Below are 19,277 nucleotides of genomic sequence, written 5' to 3'. Positions count from 1 at the left end.
AGTTGAGAAACTCCGTACAGTTTATTAAGCATTATTAATATATAGTGTTATCGATTTGTCTATTAAGTTTGAAGTATTAATATTTTGTATACACAATTTATTTGTTATATTTTAATATTTTATTTTTATTTATAATTTTAGCAGCATTTGTATTAATTATATTATTTAAAAACGTTATTTTGCTGTTAGTAATATATTGGTTATCCGTTATTAATATTTATATTTTTTGTATTTTGAACTTGTTGTTCTATTTTTTGAAATGTTCTAATTTACCTGACGATGATCCATTGATTGGATTGAAAACGTTTGTGTTAAGAATAAATCTCTCAGCGAGTGAACAGGTGTTGATTTAGTTATAGTTTATTATTTTCTGCTGAGCACGCTTTGGGTTGTTTAAAAAAAATACTTTTCTCTGAAATCTGTATTACATTTAATTATTTAGATATAAAAAAATATATATAATTATATATTTTCAGAATGTTGCCAATTAAATGGTAAATTAGAACTGTTATTAAATTAAAGTGTTTAAAATTGATCTATAAATAAAATGTGAATCTGTGTTTAATTTTTTTAATCTAAAAATAAAATATAAAATTAATAAACCTGAATAGTTAATTTATTGTAATTCTCCTTTATTTTAATGAAAATACTTCCAAAGCTTTTACATCATAAGTTCTTTAATAAATATAAATTTTTGATGAATTTTTCCATTTTGATATTGAAACTAACTCAAATTTGTTTAGAGTTTCTTCGTTATCTTAAGAACTAAAATGCAAAATATAGGTGCTGCTAAAAGAAAATATAAGAACAAAAACTATAAAGTCATACTTAAGCTAACAAACATTCTGAAAATTACTTCAAATTTCATTTAGAATGCTGCATTCTATGAAGCATATACTTGAAGTCCTAACTATTTAAATTATTCTTTAATGTTATCTTTCAGCTCTCTTAATTAAGTTTTATCTATTACAATGAGTTTTAGTCTCTAATATTCAATCTGTGTGTATTTCTTCACTTATATCTTTACTGTTTAATAAGTTTTTATTTTTCTGTTGTGTTATTGCCATATCTGCTATAAAAGTTATTTATACTGCTATCTAACATGTGACTTCTTTGATATTATATTTAATCAGTATGCTTTTCTGTCATAGAATATATTTTCAAGTTACTATCAGTTAACAGTTAAATTGTTAGAAATTTTAAAGAATAAATTTTCTTTTTGAATTTTATAATATATTTGTCATTGTAATCCAAATATTTGTTTTCTGATATATAAAGTTCAGTGAAATGACAATTTGTTGTTATAAAATAGAATTCATTATTTGAATAACTTTCATATTTACTTTTATCAAGTACAGTATTTTATATTTTAGATGAGGTTGTTCACTTTGATTAAANTGCATATAAGTATACTTTTTATAAAATCTATTTGTAATTTAAAATTTATTGTATAGCTATTTTAAAAGATTTATTTATGAATAGATACTGCAAGGCCAAGAGGTGGGCGTTTAGCTCGAAGAGCTAGATCTTTTAAGGAAGATTTCTTCGGAAGAATAACACAGATGAGAAGCCCATCAGGTACACGTTCTGGTTCTCCAAGTAAAACTCTTTATTCTAAATCAAGAAATAAAGGTGCTACTAATGATTCAGAACAAGAAAATGCTAACAGTGGACCTGGCAAAGTAAATATTATACTTTTTTTATGATAACATTTATAAATATTTTTTTATAATAATAATTTTAAAAATTTATATTTTATCAAAATAGCACTTTAGATAATTTCAAATTTAATTTAGACAATTAAATAATTAATTAATTAAAGTGTCATTGTAATCCAAATATTTGTTTTCTGATATATAAAGTTCAGTGAAATGACAATTTGTTATAAAATAGAATTCATTATTTGAATAACTTTCATATTTACTTTTATCAAGTACAGTATTTTATATTTTAGATGAGGTTGTTCACTTTGATTAAAAAAAAGATTGCCATCTTCTTTTAACCAAAGTGAAGAAATCTCCAACACCTATATTAGCTTATAATTTGTAAACAATTGTGAAATTAGAAATGTGTTGTATATTAAGTTTTTTTATTTATTTATTAACTGCTTTAATTATACAGACTTGTATTTATTAATTTGAGTTTTATTGTTAATTGGTGATGTTGAACCAAATCTGGGTCCATTGCATTAGATTCTACCTCCCTCCCAGCCTAATGGAGACTTTTATCTCCCCCAAAGCTTGTTATAAAATACTGAAAAATAATCTAGTAATTGTAGAACTAAAGACTGAAACTGACTGATAAGAATATACTTTTTAAAAACTTAAGAAGTATTTATTCAAATGAGAGAGAAATTTTCTAAAATTAAAATTTTTGACAACTTGACTTGGAGGACTAGAATTCAAAAGAAAAAAGCTTACTCTTTTCTATAAACAAGCAAAAGGTAAAACAGTGTTTTATATCAGAGTAGATTGTTTGATAACTGATGTAAAAATTTTACTTTTGATTTAGAAATAATGAATTGATTCAGATTAATACTTTTTAGAAAGAGAGAAAGCCTCAGAAGATTAAATTTTATAAAAGGAGTACCTAAAAGTACAGCAGAATTTGATCTGAATGTCTTGTCATGGAATTGTCAAGGAATTTTGACCACTAACTTCCTGAATTTGAATTTTTATTCTCCTGGCTGTTATATATAACAGAGAGAAAGTATGGCAATTGGTCAAAAAATGACACCCCAAGATTTTTACACTTTTGGACTCAGGACACCTTGAAACGTCTAGAAATGCAAAAAAAAATTGGGTGTAATTTCTGTATGTATGGATGTTAGTGTGTGTGGCACAATTTTGTTCACCCTTTTGAAGCTTAATAACTCCTGTGCTTTTTGTCAAAAATTTCCAAAATTTTGCAGATTGGTTTGTTTATTAGGAGGAAGGTTGCTATTAAATTTTTGAGGTTAAAAGTTGAGGGATGGGAGATAATGGAGGTCTTGTGTATCTCCAGTAGGATCAGACTTAATGATGATTTTACTTGTTATTAGCATTTACAATTTTATATAAAACTCATCCCTACCTTCAAAATTAAGTGTGTTGTCATTTTATAATTGTTAAAAATATGAAAAGTGTTTTTTATAAAATATGATAACAGATGGTACCACCAAAATTTTAAATGTTGCCAGAAAAGTTAAGCAACTTATTGCTGGTTTATTTTAATTTTAAAAGATACTAATGCTAGATTTGCTAGTGAACTAGATTTACTGTATATACAAGGTCTGTTCAAAAAGTATCGGACCTTATTTTTTTCCGCGTAAACCAATGATGCGAGAGANTATTTATACTGCTATCTAACATGTGACTTCTTTGATATTATATTTAATCAGTATGCTTTTCTGTCATAGAATATATTTTCAAGTTACTATCAGTTAACAGTTAAATTGTTAGAAATTTTAAAGAATAAATTTTCTTTTTGAATTTTATAATATATTTGTCTGTAATTGTGATATTTAATAGAGAAGTACCAAACTTAAGAATTAAAACTTTCCAATATTTTAATGAACATTCCAAAAACAAAGAATATTTCAATTTAATTTTTTTTGTAAAATGTAAATCATAATTTAAGAATCTGACAGGTAAATGAATAGTTGGAACAACTTCATGGAAGTAGGGAAATCCTGATACCATAAAAGCATCAATACTGACCAGTATCGGCATTGAGTATTGAAACTGGAAATCTTGCTGGTCATCGCTGTTCAGTCTGTTGCTTTGCATTCCAGTTGTTTTTACTGCTGAGAAGGTATACCTATCTCTTATTTTGCACAGTTTCAAAGAATCCCTCATAGAAAAGTACAGCTACTTGTAGAAAAATGCTCAATAAGATCCAGAACTTTGATGGAATGAAAAAGTAATCAATGTACAAAAGAAACATGAGGTTTTTTTTTATTCTAACATCATTTATTGTTAACATTATTTGTACTTAACTATAGTAAACATTAGATAGCATAGGAAATATAAAATTGACACACAGCATTCTCTAATGTACTACATGTATTACTGTACTATGCTTAAAAAAGGTAAATTAACTCTTGATTTCAACAAAAATTAAATTAAAAAATTTTCAAATAAATTGTTTTTTCCTCGTAAAAAAATTGATCACGTAAAAACAGGATTAGTTTTCTTTTGTTAACCACATTATTTCAAAATTGCATAAAAATGGACTGCATGAAAAGAGGAATAGATGTACTGTATTTGTTATAATAATGGCTGATTGGGCCCCAGAGCAGCAACTTATATTTTGTTGCTAATATCTGGTTCAGAAGTCAATGCATCAGTCAGTACTTCAGTTTACTTTCATAAGATGTGTTATATACAGAAAAGAAACACCAGATAATGGAGTCTTTGGGTACTAACTACTATATGTTGAATAGGAATGAATAAAAAATCGTTGGTTAAAAGGTAAAACGGTGCCTTACATTGAAGATTCTTTATTGTATTCAAATTTTACAAATATCATGCAGATAGGTACATACAAATTGTAGCTCATTTTAAACATCACTTGTGGTCCAAGTTGATTAAGAAACAAAAGTACTGTTCAACTAAATATTTAATTTATAAATATTTAGTTGAACATTATGTAGATTTAGTAATCAGAACGCTAAGCATATATAGATTCTGGAAATGAAATTTGATGTAATACATTTATTGATTTTTAGTCTTAATATGTTTTATGTAAGTTTAGTTCTGATCATCTTTCTCTTTTTGCCCAAAACCATCGTTTTTGAAGATTCAGAGAATTATTAGAAACCAACAAAGCTAGATGATTAATTGCTTAATGTTAGTTCTAGTTATGATGGAATTAAATAACTTATTTTGCATTCTTTATCTTATTATTCAGCTTTGATAATCTTAATGTTAGATAGAACTGGTGTTTTAATGTGATATGTTATATGAAAAAAATGTGATTTGACCATGATTGCTTGATATTAAAAAAACTTACTAATTGTATTTTAAGATCCTTTAGGAAGGATAGAACTAAGAAAGCATTTGCAAATTATTCCAAATTAAAGAAAAGTTTTAAGTGGGAACTAGTCAATAAATTTAAAGTACAAAAATTAACTGATTCACAGCTGTTATGTAGAGTAACAAACACACCAAAATTTAATAACTAGAATGTTTGATTGTTTTTAATGACCTTCCTTGAGTAGAATACAAAATGGAATGTCAAACAACAAAAGTTTAAATGCTAACATTACTAACTGGAACATTTCTAGAAAATTTGGATATGTTTGGTACAAAAATTATCATGCAATGTTATTTCTACTAAGAATGGAATGTGTTTTTGAAGGAACATTATTTTGGTCCTCTTGGTAATTAATTTTGGTATGTGTACTGATAATTATAGTCCATTACTAGATGACCCAACTTATTACTCATAGAGGAACTGCACTTGTACATCTACCAACTCTACAACCATCTAATACAGTAAAAAATTTTTTACACAAATGTTTTTAATCCTTTACAGAACACATTTGATGGAACAAATTTTCATTTTGAAAGCTCATATCAATAATAAATATATATATATTATAATAATAATATTTAAAGTGTTATTCAATACTGCTTTACAGGAATGCTCCTGATATTATGTTAATGTCCTTGAAATTAATTGCCTGCTCCTTCAACATAGCCTTGTAAATGTGTCAGGCTTCTGTGGATTTTATTTTAGCTTGGTTCCATAGAACCAATCTAAAATAATACATGGTGCAGAGGATATAACAAATAAAATACACGAAAGCCTGGTACATTTTGAATTTTTGAAAAATAAAGGTGTTGGTTACAGTCTTTATTTTTTATGGAATTATTCAGCTAGTGTTGTCTAAAAAATTCCACAAGTTATATGTAGGGTTTATTGATCTAAAGAAAGCATTTAACTCTATAGACCATGAAATGTTACAATGGTGACTCAACAGGTTGAGTATTTCCAACTTTTATTATTAAATTCCACTTAAATGGCTTTTTCAACATTAAACACATCATTGAGGATGGTTTTATCAGAACATATTCTTGGGCATCAAACAAAGGATTAATTCGGGGTAAGCCCCTGAGTGCTATTCTTTTTAATCTGTTCATAAATTATCTAACTTTTATACAAGAAAATAAAATGATAGGTAACATTATCTTCACAGATTAAGCTGAATTGTCTGTTGTTTGCAGACGAAATTATCTTGCTATTAAATTCTGTTGTTACTCTTCAATTGAAGCTCAATATTTTAGTTGAATATGTAAAGGTTGCCAAATTTGTGATATCCAAATGCCAAATGTCAGGACTTATCCTATGTGGGGTGAAGGAAAGTGAGGCAAATAGCTGCAGTGACAAACAAACCTGTTTATTTATACCAAGTCTTACATTCTAGTGTGTCTTGTCTTATGGTGGCTATGGACTGTTGAGTTGTTGGCCCCGGGGCAGTCAATCAATGCTTTGATGGTGTGGGAGGTTGTGGCAAAAGGGTGATAGCCTGAAGTTCAAACAGGATAGTATTCACTTGTGGAGGCAGGGAAAAGTATGCACAGTTGACTATAGTTGTTAGCTGGGGAAAGTCTGGACAGTGGTTGGCACTATCAGAGACTGGGAAAAGTCTGGAAGAAGTCTCTACAATTAACTTCACTAGGGGAAGCAGGGAAAAAGTTTTCCTTTGTCCTTGAGATCCAGGTTTTTAAAAGAATCTCTTCTCTGGATCTCTAGCTTTTGATTGGTCAGTTTCCTGTATCTAAGCAGATTTCAGGCTACCACAGGTTTAATTGATACTGTGTTTTAATCCAATCAAGGGAAAATAATCGCACCTTGAAACTCCTGCTCATATTTAATTGTTTTGAATTCTTCTAAGTCTGACACATAATATCAGTGCTGCATCTCCTTTTAAGGTTATTTAAAAACTTTTTTTTCTCTCGATTAATAATTTTATTATTTCCCGATTCTATTTAGGTTTTTCTTCCAATTTTTAGGAGCATTAGAATCAAAGCCCAATCCCTTGATTTGACATCTTTATGATATTTTTAACACATGAGCTCGAGTATTGCTGGTGCCTCACAAATATTAAAAAAAAAGATTGGCAATTAATGAAGATCAATCAAAATTATTGATTTTTCATAGAGGAGGAAAACTTGGAAAAGTCAATAATCTCCATTTGTTGAGTAAAATATCAGAAATAACATTGAACTTTAAATATTTGATCACTTATTTTTCTTCTTAAGGTTTGTTTTTTTTTCATTTTGAAAAGGAATTGCCAGATTCCAAACTGAAATTGTCATATATAATATTAATAAAAATGAAAATATCTTCTGTTAAGAATTATTGCAGACTTTTTAACTCCTACTCAATGTAACTGTTAAGCTATATGTTCCCAATTTTGAATGCTAATTTTGTAGAAAAATTAGATAAGGTTCAATTATGGTTTTTTAAATGGCTTTTCCATTTAAAGCAGTCAGTTTCTGGATTATTGTTAAGTTCTGAATTGAGTAGACTACCCCTAACAATTGGCCTTATTATGAATGTTTTTTTTTTTTTATTAAAAATTCTTGATTTACCAAAATGTGATTTTAGAAAAGTAGTTTATAAGAAATTAATTGCAATACAACAGTTGTGACTACTAATGATTAAAAACTGATAAATATATGAAAACTCATTTTCATATATTTACCAATCTCAACTATCATATACAGTAGAGCGTCGATTATCCAAAAGTCAATTATCCGAAAGAATTCCAGTCGGCAAATTTAAATTTTCGCCAGTGCTGTGGCGCTGCAATCTTTGGCTATGTCTTGGGCTACTCAAATATTTTACGTTTTTGATACTAAATTAACTTCTGAAGTATAATTTTTTATTGTTTTTATATTTTTCAATATATTTATTTTGTTTGTACAAAATAAAAAAATAATTTTTAACGATACAATAGTCTTTGTTAGGCTTAACATCAACGAAAATTCAACGCAAAGCGACACGCAATGGAGAAAAATTTCAACATGGGATAGGTTAATATATTTTTTCGTACATAATTGGTTCTCCGAAATATCGATATTCCGAACAACCCCAGTCCCCAATTGATTCGGATAATTGACACTCTACTGTAATAAGGCTTTTTGTGCTGATTTTTACAGTTGGTAAATGACAAATATTGGTTACAGGATAGTATGCATATTAATTAGACTTTTCTTTTCTCTGAACTATACATTATTACTTATTATCCAATAAAGACAAGCAATTATTTATTGTGACATCGTCACAATGCTGGGCTGCAATTTTTAATCGTGTTTTAATTTAAAATATATGCTCTCTACTTCAGATTAGTAGTGTCATGCCAGTAAGCTATTTAACCCCTTTCATGAGAAAATTTTTGAATTGAAATAATGTGACTTCAATTTGCACCAGAAGTCCATATATAGTTAATTCGTGCCTCCTGCCCCTAATCTTTCCATATCTTGTCTCAGCCTTCATCTATCTAACTTTGTTCTCAAGTTAAGGAAAGACAGATGGACAGACAACAGTGGGAATTTATAAGTCTGCAATTTTTTCAAATTACAGTCTAATTAAGACTGCAATTTGAAAAAATTGTAGACCTATCTATAGTGATAGATCTTTAGCTAACTAGATATACTATTTTTTGAACAGCAGAAGAATAAATATTACTAAAAATACCAAATGTTCTTTTTCAATTTAGTTGTTGAAAATATTAAGAACCATCTGTTTATTTCATGTGAACCTCTAGAATATCTAAAGGAATCTTTAATAGAACATCAATTTAACTTTTATTCTTTGCTTGATGATAAATAGGTCTGTCATATTATAAAGGTATATGAATTCTTTAAAGACTCAGTAATTTTATTACAATAAATTGTATTACTTATTAATTTTTTATGAACTTCGTATAAATAATAATCTTTACAAATAAGTATTGTTTTATGTATGAAACATAAATTATGCTTTATATATTTATGGAATTTTTTCTTGCTTCCTTTCTTCCTTGTAAAAGTGAAAGCTAAATTAATAAAGTTTATACTTATATATAACTGTATATATATAGGTTCACAGCAATGTATATATAAATTATATTTATTGCTAATCATTTCATTATATTGAATAAAATGAAACAATCTCCTAAATTTATTTTCAATCAGACAGATTCTTAGGGAAAGCGATTTGATATCAGTCATTCCAAGCTGTCTAGATAAAGACAGAAACTGATGTATTAATTCACTAATCTAATTGCTTCTGAAGATGAATGAGAGAAGCAAAACCATGTAAATTTAGATAGATAGCTATCCATTTCCAAATGTTAATTTATAGTTAATACATTCTAAACTATAAGTTTTCATATATAAACATCCTACACCCGATAGTTATATATTAAAGTGAAACAATTGCTGGATTATATCAGGCTATATTATTACTACATTATTAATTAAATTTTAAGTAATGTGACACTAGAGACATTAGATAAATTTAATAATAATAATTATTATTTTATTAATTTAATTATAATTATTAAACTAACCAAGAGATTGCACCTAATGCCTACCTCTAGCACCAAATTACTTAGCATTTAATTAATAATAGTAGTAGTAATATAGCCTGATACAATCTAGCAATTGTTTGGCTTTAATGTAAGTTTTCATTTTGATCAATTGTGGATTATTTTTTAATACTATCTTCATCTAAATAAAAAATCATTTTCAAAAAATAATACTCTAAAAACTGTCTTTGAACAATAATTTTCATCATTAATATTGTTTTGAAGAATTTTTTCATTTGTTATCTTACATTTGTTTTAATTAAAGAAAATTTTACAGTATGAATTTGTTTTAGAAGGGAAACTTGTGACCAAATTGGTTCAAAGTTACTTTATATTACTTTTTTAGCTAACTCTGCTACGTGCTATATCATCATGATGTTCTGCAAGACAGAAGTGGAGCATTCTAGCAGTGGCTCCAATATATGATAGTGTCAACCCAATTAGGGGATTTCCTTAGGTTTATAGTATATACCCCAGACTTTTCATAAAGTCAACCTCGTTTCTATCATTACAAAGTATCCTACATAAGGTGGGCTGGAATGCTAGTGACAAAATATAGCCAAAGTTCTTGAAGACTCAACAAATACATAATGAAATAGGACCTGGGTACGGAATGGCCAGGATTATGAAAATCAATTCCTTCATAGAATACAAAGTTATGGTGGAAATAAATGCATTTGACCTGATTGACTAAATGTTGGAAATAACACATGTTATTTCCACTTTGTATTCTAAGAAGGAATTGGTTTTCATAACCATAGCCATTACATACATGGGTCCTACTTTGATATGTATTTGTTGAGTCTTCAAGAAATTTGGCTATATTTTGTCACTAGCATTCCAGCCCACCTTATGTAGTATACTTTGTAATGATAGAAACGAGGTTGACTCTATGAAAAGTCTGGGGTATATACTATATACCCTAAGGAAATCCCCTAATTGGGTTGACACTATCATATATTGGAGCCACTGTTAGAATGCTCCACTTCTGTCTTGCAGAACATCATGATGATATAGCACATAGCAAGTGTACAACAGAGTTAGCTAAGAAAGTGATAGAAAGTACAGTAATACCCCGACTTACGCTACCCCAACTTACACGAACCTGGAGTTACGCAATTTTCAAATCTTGTCGATTCGTCTTTTGTTTGAGCGCTACGCAACTCTTGATTACTCACTCCCCCCACTATTGTTCAGCTTAAATGTTCGGACATGTCGCACAGAATCTGCATAGCTACAATTTATTTTGTGTTATTTATTTCTGTGTTTGTTATATCTACGGAGACTTGAAAGACTCTACTATGTCATCTGAACGAAATAGAACTGATTCTTCTACATCAAACAAGAAAAGATAAACTTTATCTTTGGAATGTAAAGTTAACATTATTAAAGACTTCGATACAAAAATGAAAATTTGTGAATTGGCAAAGAAGTTTGATCTACCAGAATCAACGGTCAGAACAACTATTAAAGGTAAAGAAAAAATTCTCGAAGCTCTAAAAAATGCTCACTCTTTAAATTCAAGCATCATTCGTAAACGTCGTGGTATTATCGCTGAAATGGAAACAATGCTAAAATAATGGTGTGATAATCAAGTAAATGTGGAAAATTGTTTAGTAATATAATTTCTTATACATATGTATTATCTAAGATTTTATTAAACATTTTTTTCTTTTTTTCTAAATTATTGTTTTCTTTAGTCTCCGGCCCCAATTAAAAATTATTTGTATGTATTTATATGCAAAATTGTACCCCGACTTACGCGGTTATCGCTCGGTCCCACCTATCGCGTAAGTTCGGGGTATTACTGTAACTTTGAACTAATTTGGTCACATGTTTTCCTTCTAAAACACTGTGGGAATCAAAAAATATTATGAATTTGTTTTTGAAAGTTCAGAAAAATTCTAGTACAGTGAAATGTCAGAAATATGGACTAATTGGGATTGGACTACATCTGAATTTTCAAATATGCATAAATTAGCATTTTACATACTGTAAATTCCAAATATACTGTAAATCAAGTTTAGGTGTTCTAACTTCAAGCCAGTATTTCACAAGGAATGTAGGAATAGTTAAAGATTCAAAATATAATTTANTGAATGTTTGTATTAAAAATATAGAAGTTATGTTTAATATTAAATTTAATAAATTGTAAGTCGTCATTCTAATGAACTCAGTCTTATAACCATGTCATTCATAATCATTCAGTTAAACACTGTAAAAGGTATAATAATATTAATTAAAAATGGATGCATCATGAATTAGCTTCAACAGGAAATAAAGTGGTTAAAAAAATACAAGACAAAACAGATAACATATCATCATTCAAAAGATTATCAAGGATTAATTCAAAGAATTAAATTTACTTAGTATTTTCATTGATTTCTTAGAAAGTATTATACCATAATGCACTGCAGAAGAAAAAAATCTATTATTTCATATTAATGAAATCAAAATTTCACTACTATAAGATCAATCAATCACTTTTGAAAAGATATGCCTCATTTATATGAAAAGTATAATCTGAACCATTCAATATATTTGATTTTACAATATAATACTTTAAAAACACACTGTAATTTCTTCAGCAGTATGTATTAATAATTTATTTTTTATCTAGACCAAGATTTTTATCTTTGAAAACTTTATTAATTCATTTTAAATGCAATAATAATTTAGATTAATATAAATTAAAAAAAAAAAATAATTACTGTACAGTGAAGCCTCAAAAATCCAGATTTTGCCATATATATCAAGAATATGGATTATCACTTTTCATATAAATGAGGCATATCTTTTCATGTTTCAAAAGTGATTGATTGATCTTATAGTAATAAAATTTTGATTTCATTAATTTGAAATAATAGATTTTTTTCTTCTGCAGTGCATTATGGTATAATACTTTCTAAGAAATCAATGAAAATACTAAGTAAATTTAATTCTTTGAATTAATCCTTGATAATCTTTTGAATGATGATATGTTATCTGTTTTGTCTTGTATTTTTTTAACCACTTTATTTCCTGTTGAAGCTAATTCATGATGCATCCATTTTTAATTAATATTATTATACCTTTTACAGTGTTTAACTGAATGATTATGAATGACATGGTTATAAGACTGAGTTCATTAGAATGACGACTTACAATTTATTAAATTTAATATTAAACATAACTTCTATATTTTTAATACAAACATTCATGTTTTTTCTTGATAAGCATTCTCAAATAGTAAACACATCTTGTCCTTAAAGCTTGAAATAATAAAAGCCTTTGAATGGTAGCTGTGTATACTATTCAAGAATTTCTGAAAATTTAGGAAAACTATGTAAAATTAATAAATACAGTAGATAGGTGCAGTATTTATATAACAAACAAACGTTAATAGAAAAAATATATGTAAAACATACAGTATAATACACAATACAGTAGCGTGTCGATTATTTGAATGTCGATCAACCAAAACGTCAGTTAACCAAAAGCGTTCCAGTCGGACTGTGTCATGCTGAATCAAACATTTTTGATACTAGATTAACTTCTAAAGTATAATTTTTTTTGTTTTTATATTTTTCAATATATTTATTTTGTTTGTACTAAATAAAGAAATAATTTTTAACGATACAATACGATTATTATTATAAAAATTTTTGTTAGGCTTAACATCGACGAAAATTCAATGCGAAGCAACACACAACAGAGAAAAATTTAAACATGGGATATATTAATATACTATTATTGGGATATAACAATATACTATATAAATAATGTATTTTTTTCATACGTAATCGGTTATCCGAAAAATCGATTTTCTGAACAACCCCAGTCCCCAATTGATTCGGATAATTGACACTCTACTGTACTTATAATAGTCTAATATAAAATTCAAATAAAATTCAAATAATTATAATTTTCAGGTTATGATTCATATTCAGTTTTGAATAATTCCTATGTTTAGAATTTAATATAATTTCAAAATATCATCATTATTATAAATGATATTTTTTCAATTCAAATTTGTGGGATTACTCTTTAAATGTATATTACATTATCTGAAAGTAATAAATCGCAATCTTTTATATTTAAAATATGTCAATTCCGAATAATTTCCAAATCAAGACAAATTTTTAATTCAATAAAAATATTTTAAAATATTTTTCATTAATTCATAATTCTTTATAAAACAAGAAAAGAAAAAACAGCTTAAAGTTGTACTGGACAAAATTGTGTATAAAAGAAAACTAAAAAATTTTTATGATATTAGTTAAACATGAAATCTTGTATTAATGAATTACAATATAGATTTTACTAGATATTTTATATAGTTAATATAGTATATACTGTACAATATTTCTTTTGCACTACCATAAAATGTAGTGTTTAATTGTAAGATAACATTTGATTCATATTGATTATAATCTATAAAAAATAAATAGCATTTGTATTGATAAAATTTCATGCATAAAATAATTATTTTACAAGTAATTTTTAAAAATAGATAATTTGAATTTTATTACTTAATTACTTATCATATGAAGATCATTAAATGCATTAAGTTATGAAATTTTAAGATATGTATTCATTTATATGAAAAAACTTCTTTTAAATGTTGGATTTGTAAAATATGATTTTAATTTAAAAACTTATTTCATAACAAAAGATAAATAAAGTTTGTAGAAAAAAATATTCAAAATATGAATTTATTAAGTTAAATTTTAAAAGAATTGTATTAATTTTAAATTAGGATGTCGACTGTATTCTTCATCACGTTCGGCAGCTAGCAAATGCTTTAAGATATTTTCAAGATGTAGTTGAGAAAAATACATTAGAAATGTTACCCGGTTCTGCCAGTGTAGTTCTTGAAACAGTCCTTGCTATCCATTCTGTCCTTAGAAAATGTTTAGTTAATGAACAAAGGTAAGTTGTCTTTTAATATTAAAAAGGTCTCTTTAGTATTTGAATTTATTGTTATCAACTGATTTTTACTTTTTAGTACCTTGCTACTTTCTGCAACAAACCAGGTATATCAAAGTCTTGCAAATTTAATACGATGGTCAGATAATGTTTTGCTTTATAACGAGAAAGCTCCAAATAAAGAAACAGTGCAAGATATTGTTAGAAATGTCCAAGAAGCAATTAAGGTCAGTACAGAAATACATATTTATAAATTATATTTCATTAATACTAGACTGAAAAAAAAATGTAATTTTAAAATAAATGTTGGATGAAAATAAACTTTAGCAAAAATATCTAGTTTGACTGTAGTGAAGTGTAGAATATTAGCATCAGTAAATATAAATTTTGAATCCTAATAAGAATTTTATTTTGTAAATTGTGAAAGTACACCACTAATTTTCTAGTATCCCTAGTTCCAGAGCCTTGCTAAATCAACAGAATCATATAATAAACTGCACATTTGACCAACTTATTATGCCCAGCTCATGCTTCTAAAACAATATGAGCTATTATAAACATACTGCTGTAAAAAAATGGATAGGAGGAAAATAAATATTTATTTGTATCTTGTTAAAATACAAATTCTTAGCAATATTTCTGAAAAAAATGCAAGCAGCTATTAGATCTGCTAGTTTAATGTTTGTATGAAAATTTTTATGTGACTTGTCTACTTAAAGTGTAATAACCCTTCCCAATAAAGCATGCACTGTACACCACACACAATGCCATTGTGATTGCTCATGGATGTATGTCTGTCAGTCACAGGAATCTGAAGTGCAATTTTATAATTCTGTTTGGAATAAAGATATCAGACTATTAGTTATGCCTATATTAAATAAATTTATTAAAATTAAATTTGTATGTTTAAGAATTAGATACGGAAATATTAGTAATTATAGGTTTAAAAATTTGAAAAAAATGAGACATCAGATCATTTAAAAATATATTAATTACAATCTGAACATTAATGATATCAGAGAATTGATGACAAAATATGATAAAATAAAGGAAGCTTTTTCTGTGATTATATGATAAATTGTTGTTTCATACAGGATGTGGGAATAGCTTTTGATGAATAAACTAAAAAAAGCAGGAAACAAGGCTAAAATTTGTAATTACTTATTCTAGAAAAAATATCAATAAGTAATACATATGACGTTGAAAAATGATTAAATTATATGCTATTAGTCATTAATTTAGTGTTATACAAATTGAATAGATGTAATAATTTGCAAAAATCAGAAATATTCAAGAAGAAATTTTTTTATTAGTTTGCTTCTGGAGTATATTTGCTTAAATACAATATGTACATTTCTTTGAAAATCTTTGTCTGTCAAATTGTATTTATACTATATTATAATTTTTCATACTCATTTAATACATTTAAGCTTGGAACTAAATATATTTTCAACATATGTAATTTTTTTCTGTTATTTTGAAATACTGTGTGTAATACAAAGTAATATATTCTGTTGAAATGTTAAAATATTTGGAAAATTTTAAAATGCTGCTCTTTGTATTTTTTGTATAACAATTAGTCTAGTAGACCAGATAAAATTTATACAGTCCATATGGTATTGGCAGGTGATAAGGACTAAAAATACTAACAGTTAAATTGTTAACATTAATTTGTAATAATTGAATGTTTTGCTATATTTGATTGAAAGGATTAGAAAAGTAGAAATACACCAGAATTTTCTTTAAAAGTAATAGAAATAGTATTTTCATTTTACTTTACAGACTAGTATTTTTCTATAAAAAAAAACTTGGGATGAGACATAAAATTGTGTTACAAATGAAACAATTTTAAGTAGCTTTAATATAGTAAATTCACTTAAAAGATGAAATCTATATTGAAAGTTGATTGTTACATTTTGCGAAGTATATGCAAAGGTGGTAGTGATAAAAATAATAAAATTAATGAAAACAAGACAATTTATAATAACCCAAAATAATGTATTTGTAGCCTTTGATATAAGAAAATTGTTGTTTGAGAGTTTTTAAAAATTTTTTCTTAAAATTTTTTATTTATTTATATAATTAAAATTTCAAAAAGTTATAATAAATAAAACTGAATAATGAGTTAATTTTATTTTTATTTATCATTCAGAATTGTTTCATATTTTGTTTGTGTATTTTCCAGCATTTATTGAAGCAAATCTATATTTATTTTATTCTAAAATGAATTCAAGTACTGTACTAGATTTTGTACAGAATAACACAGGTACTTATTGTGTTGTTAACATAATAATAATTGTAATATTTTATATATATATATATATATAATAGCTGAATTTCTGAAAAATATTTTCTTTTTTTTCAAAAATAGATCAACTGATAATGCAAAATTTGAATCAAAATTACTCAGTGCTGGAACTAACACAAATTAATCAGTTTATTTTGAAATTGTTTGTATATTTAAACTGATTTCATTGTCATTCTTTTTGTAGACATTGGTGCAATTATGCATTGATAGGTTGCAGAATAAAGAGTCAAAACCTACTCAAAATACACAAAGTATTCAAAATGGAATATATTCTACAAAAAATGAAAAGTAAGATATAAATTATTACAATAATTTTTATAAGTAATTTTTTTTTAACTAAAACTTATAAAAATTTTTTGATTTGTTTTTACTTTCAGCTCTCATAGAAATTCATTACCAGATATTCCATTAACACCTCGTGAAAGAGAAATATTAGAACAAACAAATTTCTCAGGTATTGGTAAAAATTCTTATCCTCATACTCAGTTACATCATTCAACATCATCAGATAGTATATTGAGTTCTGGAAATAAAAATTCAGTAAACTGTGAGCTTCCTCCACCTAAACCACCTTTACCCACTTTAAGAGATATTTCATTCTCATTAAGGTAGGTATATAATTTTTCAGTAAAATTATTTATTATTACTTTAAAATTTCAAAACAATATTGCATATGCAAAAATTTAACAAATTGCTTATAAATAAATAAGTTTTAATAAATTTAATGTAGTTTTGAATTCAGGAATGAAATTTTTAACAGATTATTGCATACTATGGATGAAACTATTTTATTGTAATCAAAAATTAAATGACTGATAGTTTGTTCAGAGAACAGATTTTAATTCCTTAGCAGCTATTTTACGATTTTAGTTGGTGTTAATGGTTTTTAAAATTCAAAGATGTAGGGATAAGTCACAAAAAAGAACTAGTTGATAAATATCAACTCTTATACTTGATCAGTTATGAGAGTTGGCATTTTTCTTTTTTAATGGTGAAAAACAAAATTCTTACATAAAATTCTTACATAAGCAGCATGAAAATTAATTTTATTTAAAAGATAATATTTTATTTATTTTCATATTTGAAACTTTTTTTTAATGACAACAGTTATTTCACAATTGACTATTTATTAGATCAGAAGTGGCCAAATGATTAACTTTTAACCTTTGTTATTCTAAAGCATAATATCAGAAAACCAGAACTTTAAATTTTGTAAATCTTCAATGTTCATTTTAGAAACAGAAATAACAGCCAACTCTAAAAATTATATTCAAAATAAATATTAAATTTTGAATAAGCATAAAACAAAATAATTTTAAAATACAGTAATACCTCGACTTACGCTACCCTGACTTATGCAAACCTGGAGTTACGCGATTTTCAAATCTCGTCGATTTCTCTTTTGTTTGAGCGCCACACAACTCATGATTACTCCCTACACTATTGTTCAGCTTACATGTTCAGACGTGTCATGCAGAATCAACGCATAACTACAACTTATTTTGTGTTATTTATTTCTGTGTTTGTTATATCTAATGGAGACTTGAGAGACTCTACTATGTCATCCAAACGAAGTAGGACTGATTATTCTGCATCAAACAAGAAAAATAAACTTTATCTTTAGAATGTAGAGTTAACATTATTAACTTCAATACAAAAATGAAAATTTGTGAATTGGATAAGAAGTTTGATCTACTGGAATTGACGGTCAGAACAATTATAAAAGGTAAAGAAAAAATTCTCGAAGCTGTGAAAAATGCTCAATCTTTAAATTCAACAAGCATCATTCGTAAACTTCACAGTATTATTGCTGAGATGGAAACAATGTTAAAATTATGGTGTGATATTCAAGTAAATGTGAAAAATTGTCCTGTTGATCAGAACACGGTGTGCTCTCAAGCTAAGCTGGTTTTTGAGAGATTGAAAGAGGATGCTGGAGAGATGGCTAAAGATGAAGAGTTTAAACTTAGTAACGATTGGTTCAGCCGATTCAAAAGTTGCTGTAATTAGCATAGCATTGCAGAAAGTGGAGAAGCGGCAAGTGCTAATAAAGAGGCTACGTCTTACTATCCAGAGAAACTCAAAGCTATGATAGATGAAGGTGGCTATACCAGCCAAACCATATTCAATGTAGATGAGACTGTCCTGTTCTGGAAGAAGATGCCTAAAAGAACTTTTATCGTGCGTGAAGAGAAACCTTTTCAGGTTTTAAGGCCGCCAAAGATCAATTGACAGTGATGATTGGCGCAAATGCAGCTGGTGATTGTAAGTTAAAACCTCTCTTAGTTTATTGCTTGGAAAATCCAAGAGCATTGAAAAAACTCTAAAGATGGCTTGCCTGTGATTTGGAAGTCAAATCGTAAAGCTTGGGTGGCAGCTTCCCTTTTTGAGGACTGGTTTGGTCATTACTTCATACCTGAAGTCGAACATTATTGCCAATCTAAACAAATTCCATTTAAAGTGATGCTAATAATCGACATCACGCCAAGTCATCCCCCT

General features: G+C 27.0%; 1 protein-coding gene across 1 annotated transcript in view; it reads left to right on the top strand.

Annotated features, from left to right (window-relative positions):
* The first annotated feature begins 1,464 nt into the window (after positions 1 to 1,464).
* The window catches only part of LOC111612386 (rap guanine nucleotide exchange factor 1-like), a 30,261-nt gene continuing 12,448 nt past the window's right edge, over positions 1,465 to 19,277 (top strand). The window contains exons 1-5 of the mRNA XM_023353595.1: positions 1,465 to 1,682; positions 14,301 to 14,473; positions 14,550 to 14,697; positions 16,963 to 17,066; positions 17,156 to 17,386. Coding sequence (XP_023209363.1) covers positions 1,563 to 1,682; positions 14,301 to 14,473; positions 14,550 to 14,697; positions 16,963 to 17,066; positions 17,156 to 17,386 — 776 coding nt within the window. The 5' untranslated portion in view covers positions 1,465 to 1,562. The remainder of the gene's footprint in view (positions 1,683 to 14,300; positions 14,474 to 14,549; positions 14,698 to 16,962; positions 17,067 to 17,155; positions 17,387 to 19,277) is intronic.

This window comes from Centruroides sculpturatus, unplaced genomic scaffold, assembly GCF_000671375.1.
Source record: "Centruroides sculpturatus isolate CEXI.00-Female unplaced genomic scaffold, Cexi_2.0 scaffold3, whole genome shotgun sequence".
NCBI lineage: Eukaryota > Metazoa > Arthropoda > Arachnida > Scorpiones > Buthidae > Centruroides > Centruroides sculpturatus.
The sequence above is the reverse complement of the archived record's forward strand: the minus strand, read 5'-3'. Positions and strand labels throughout refer to the sequence as shown.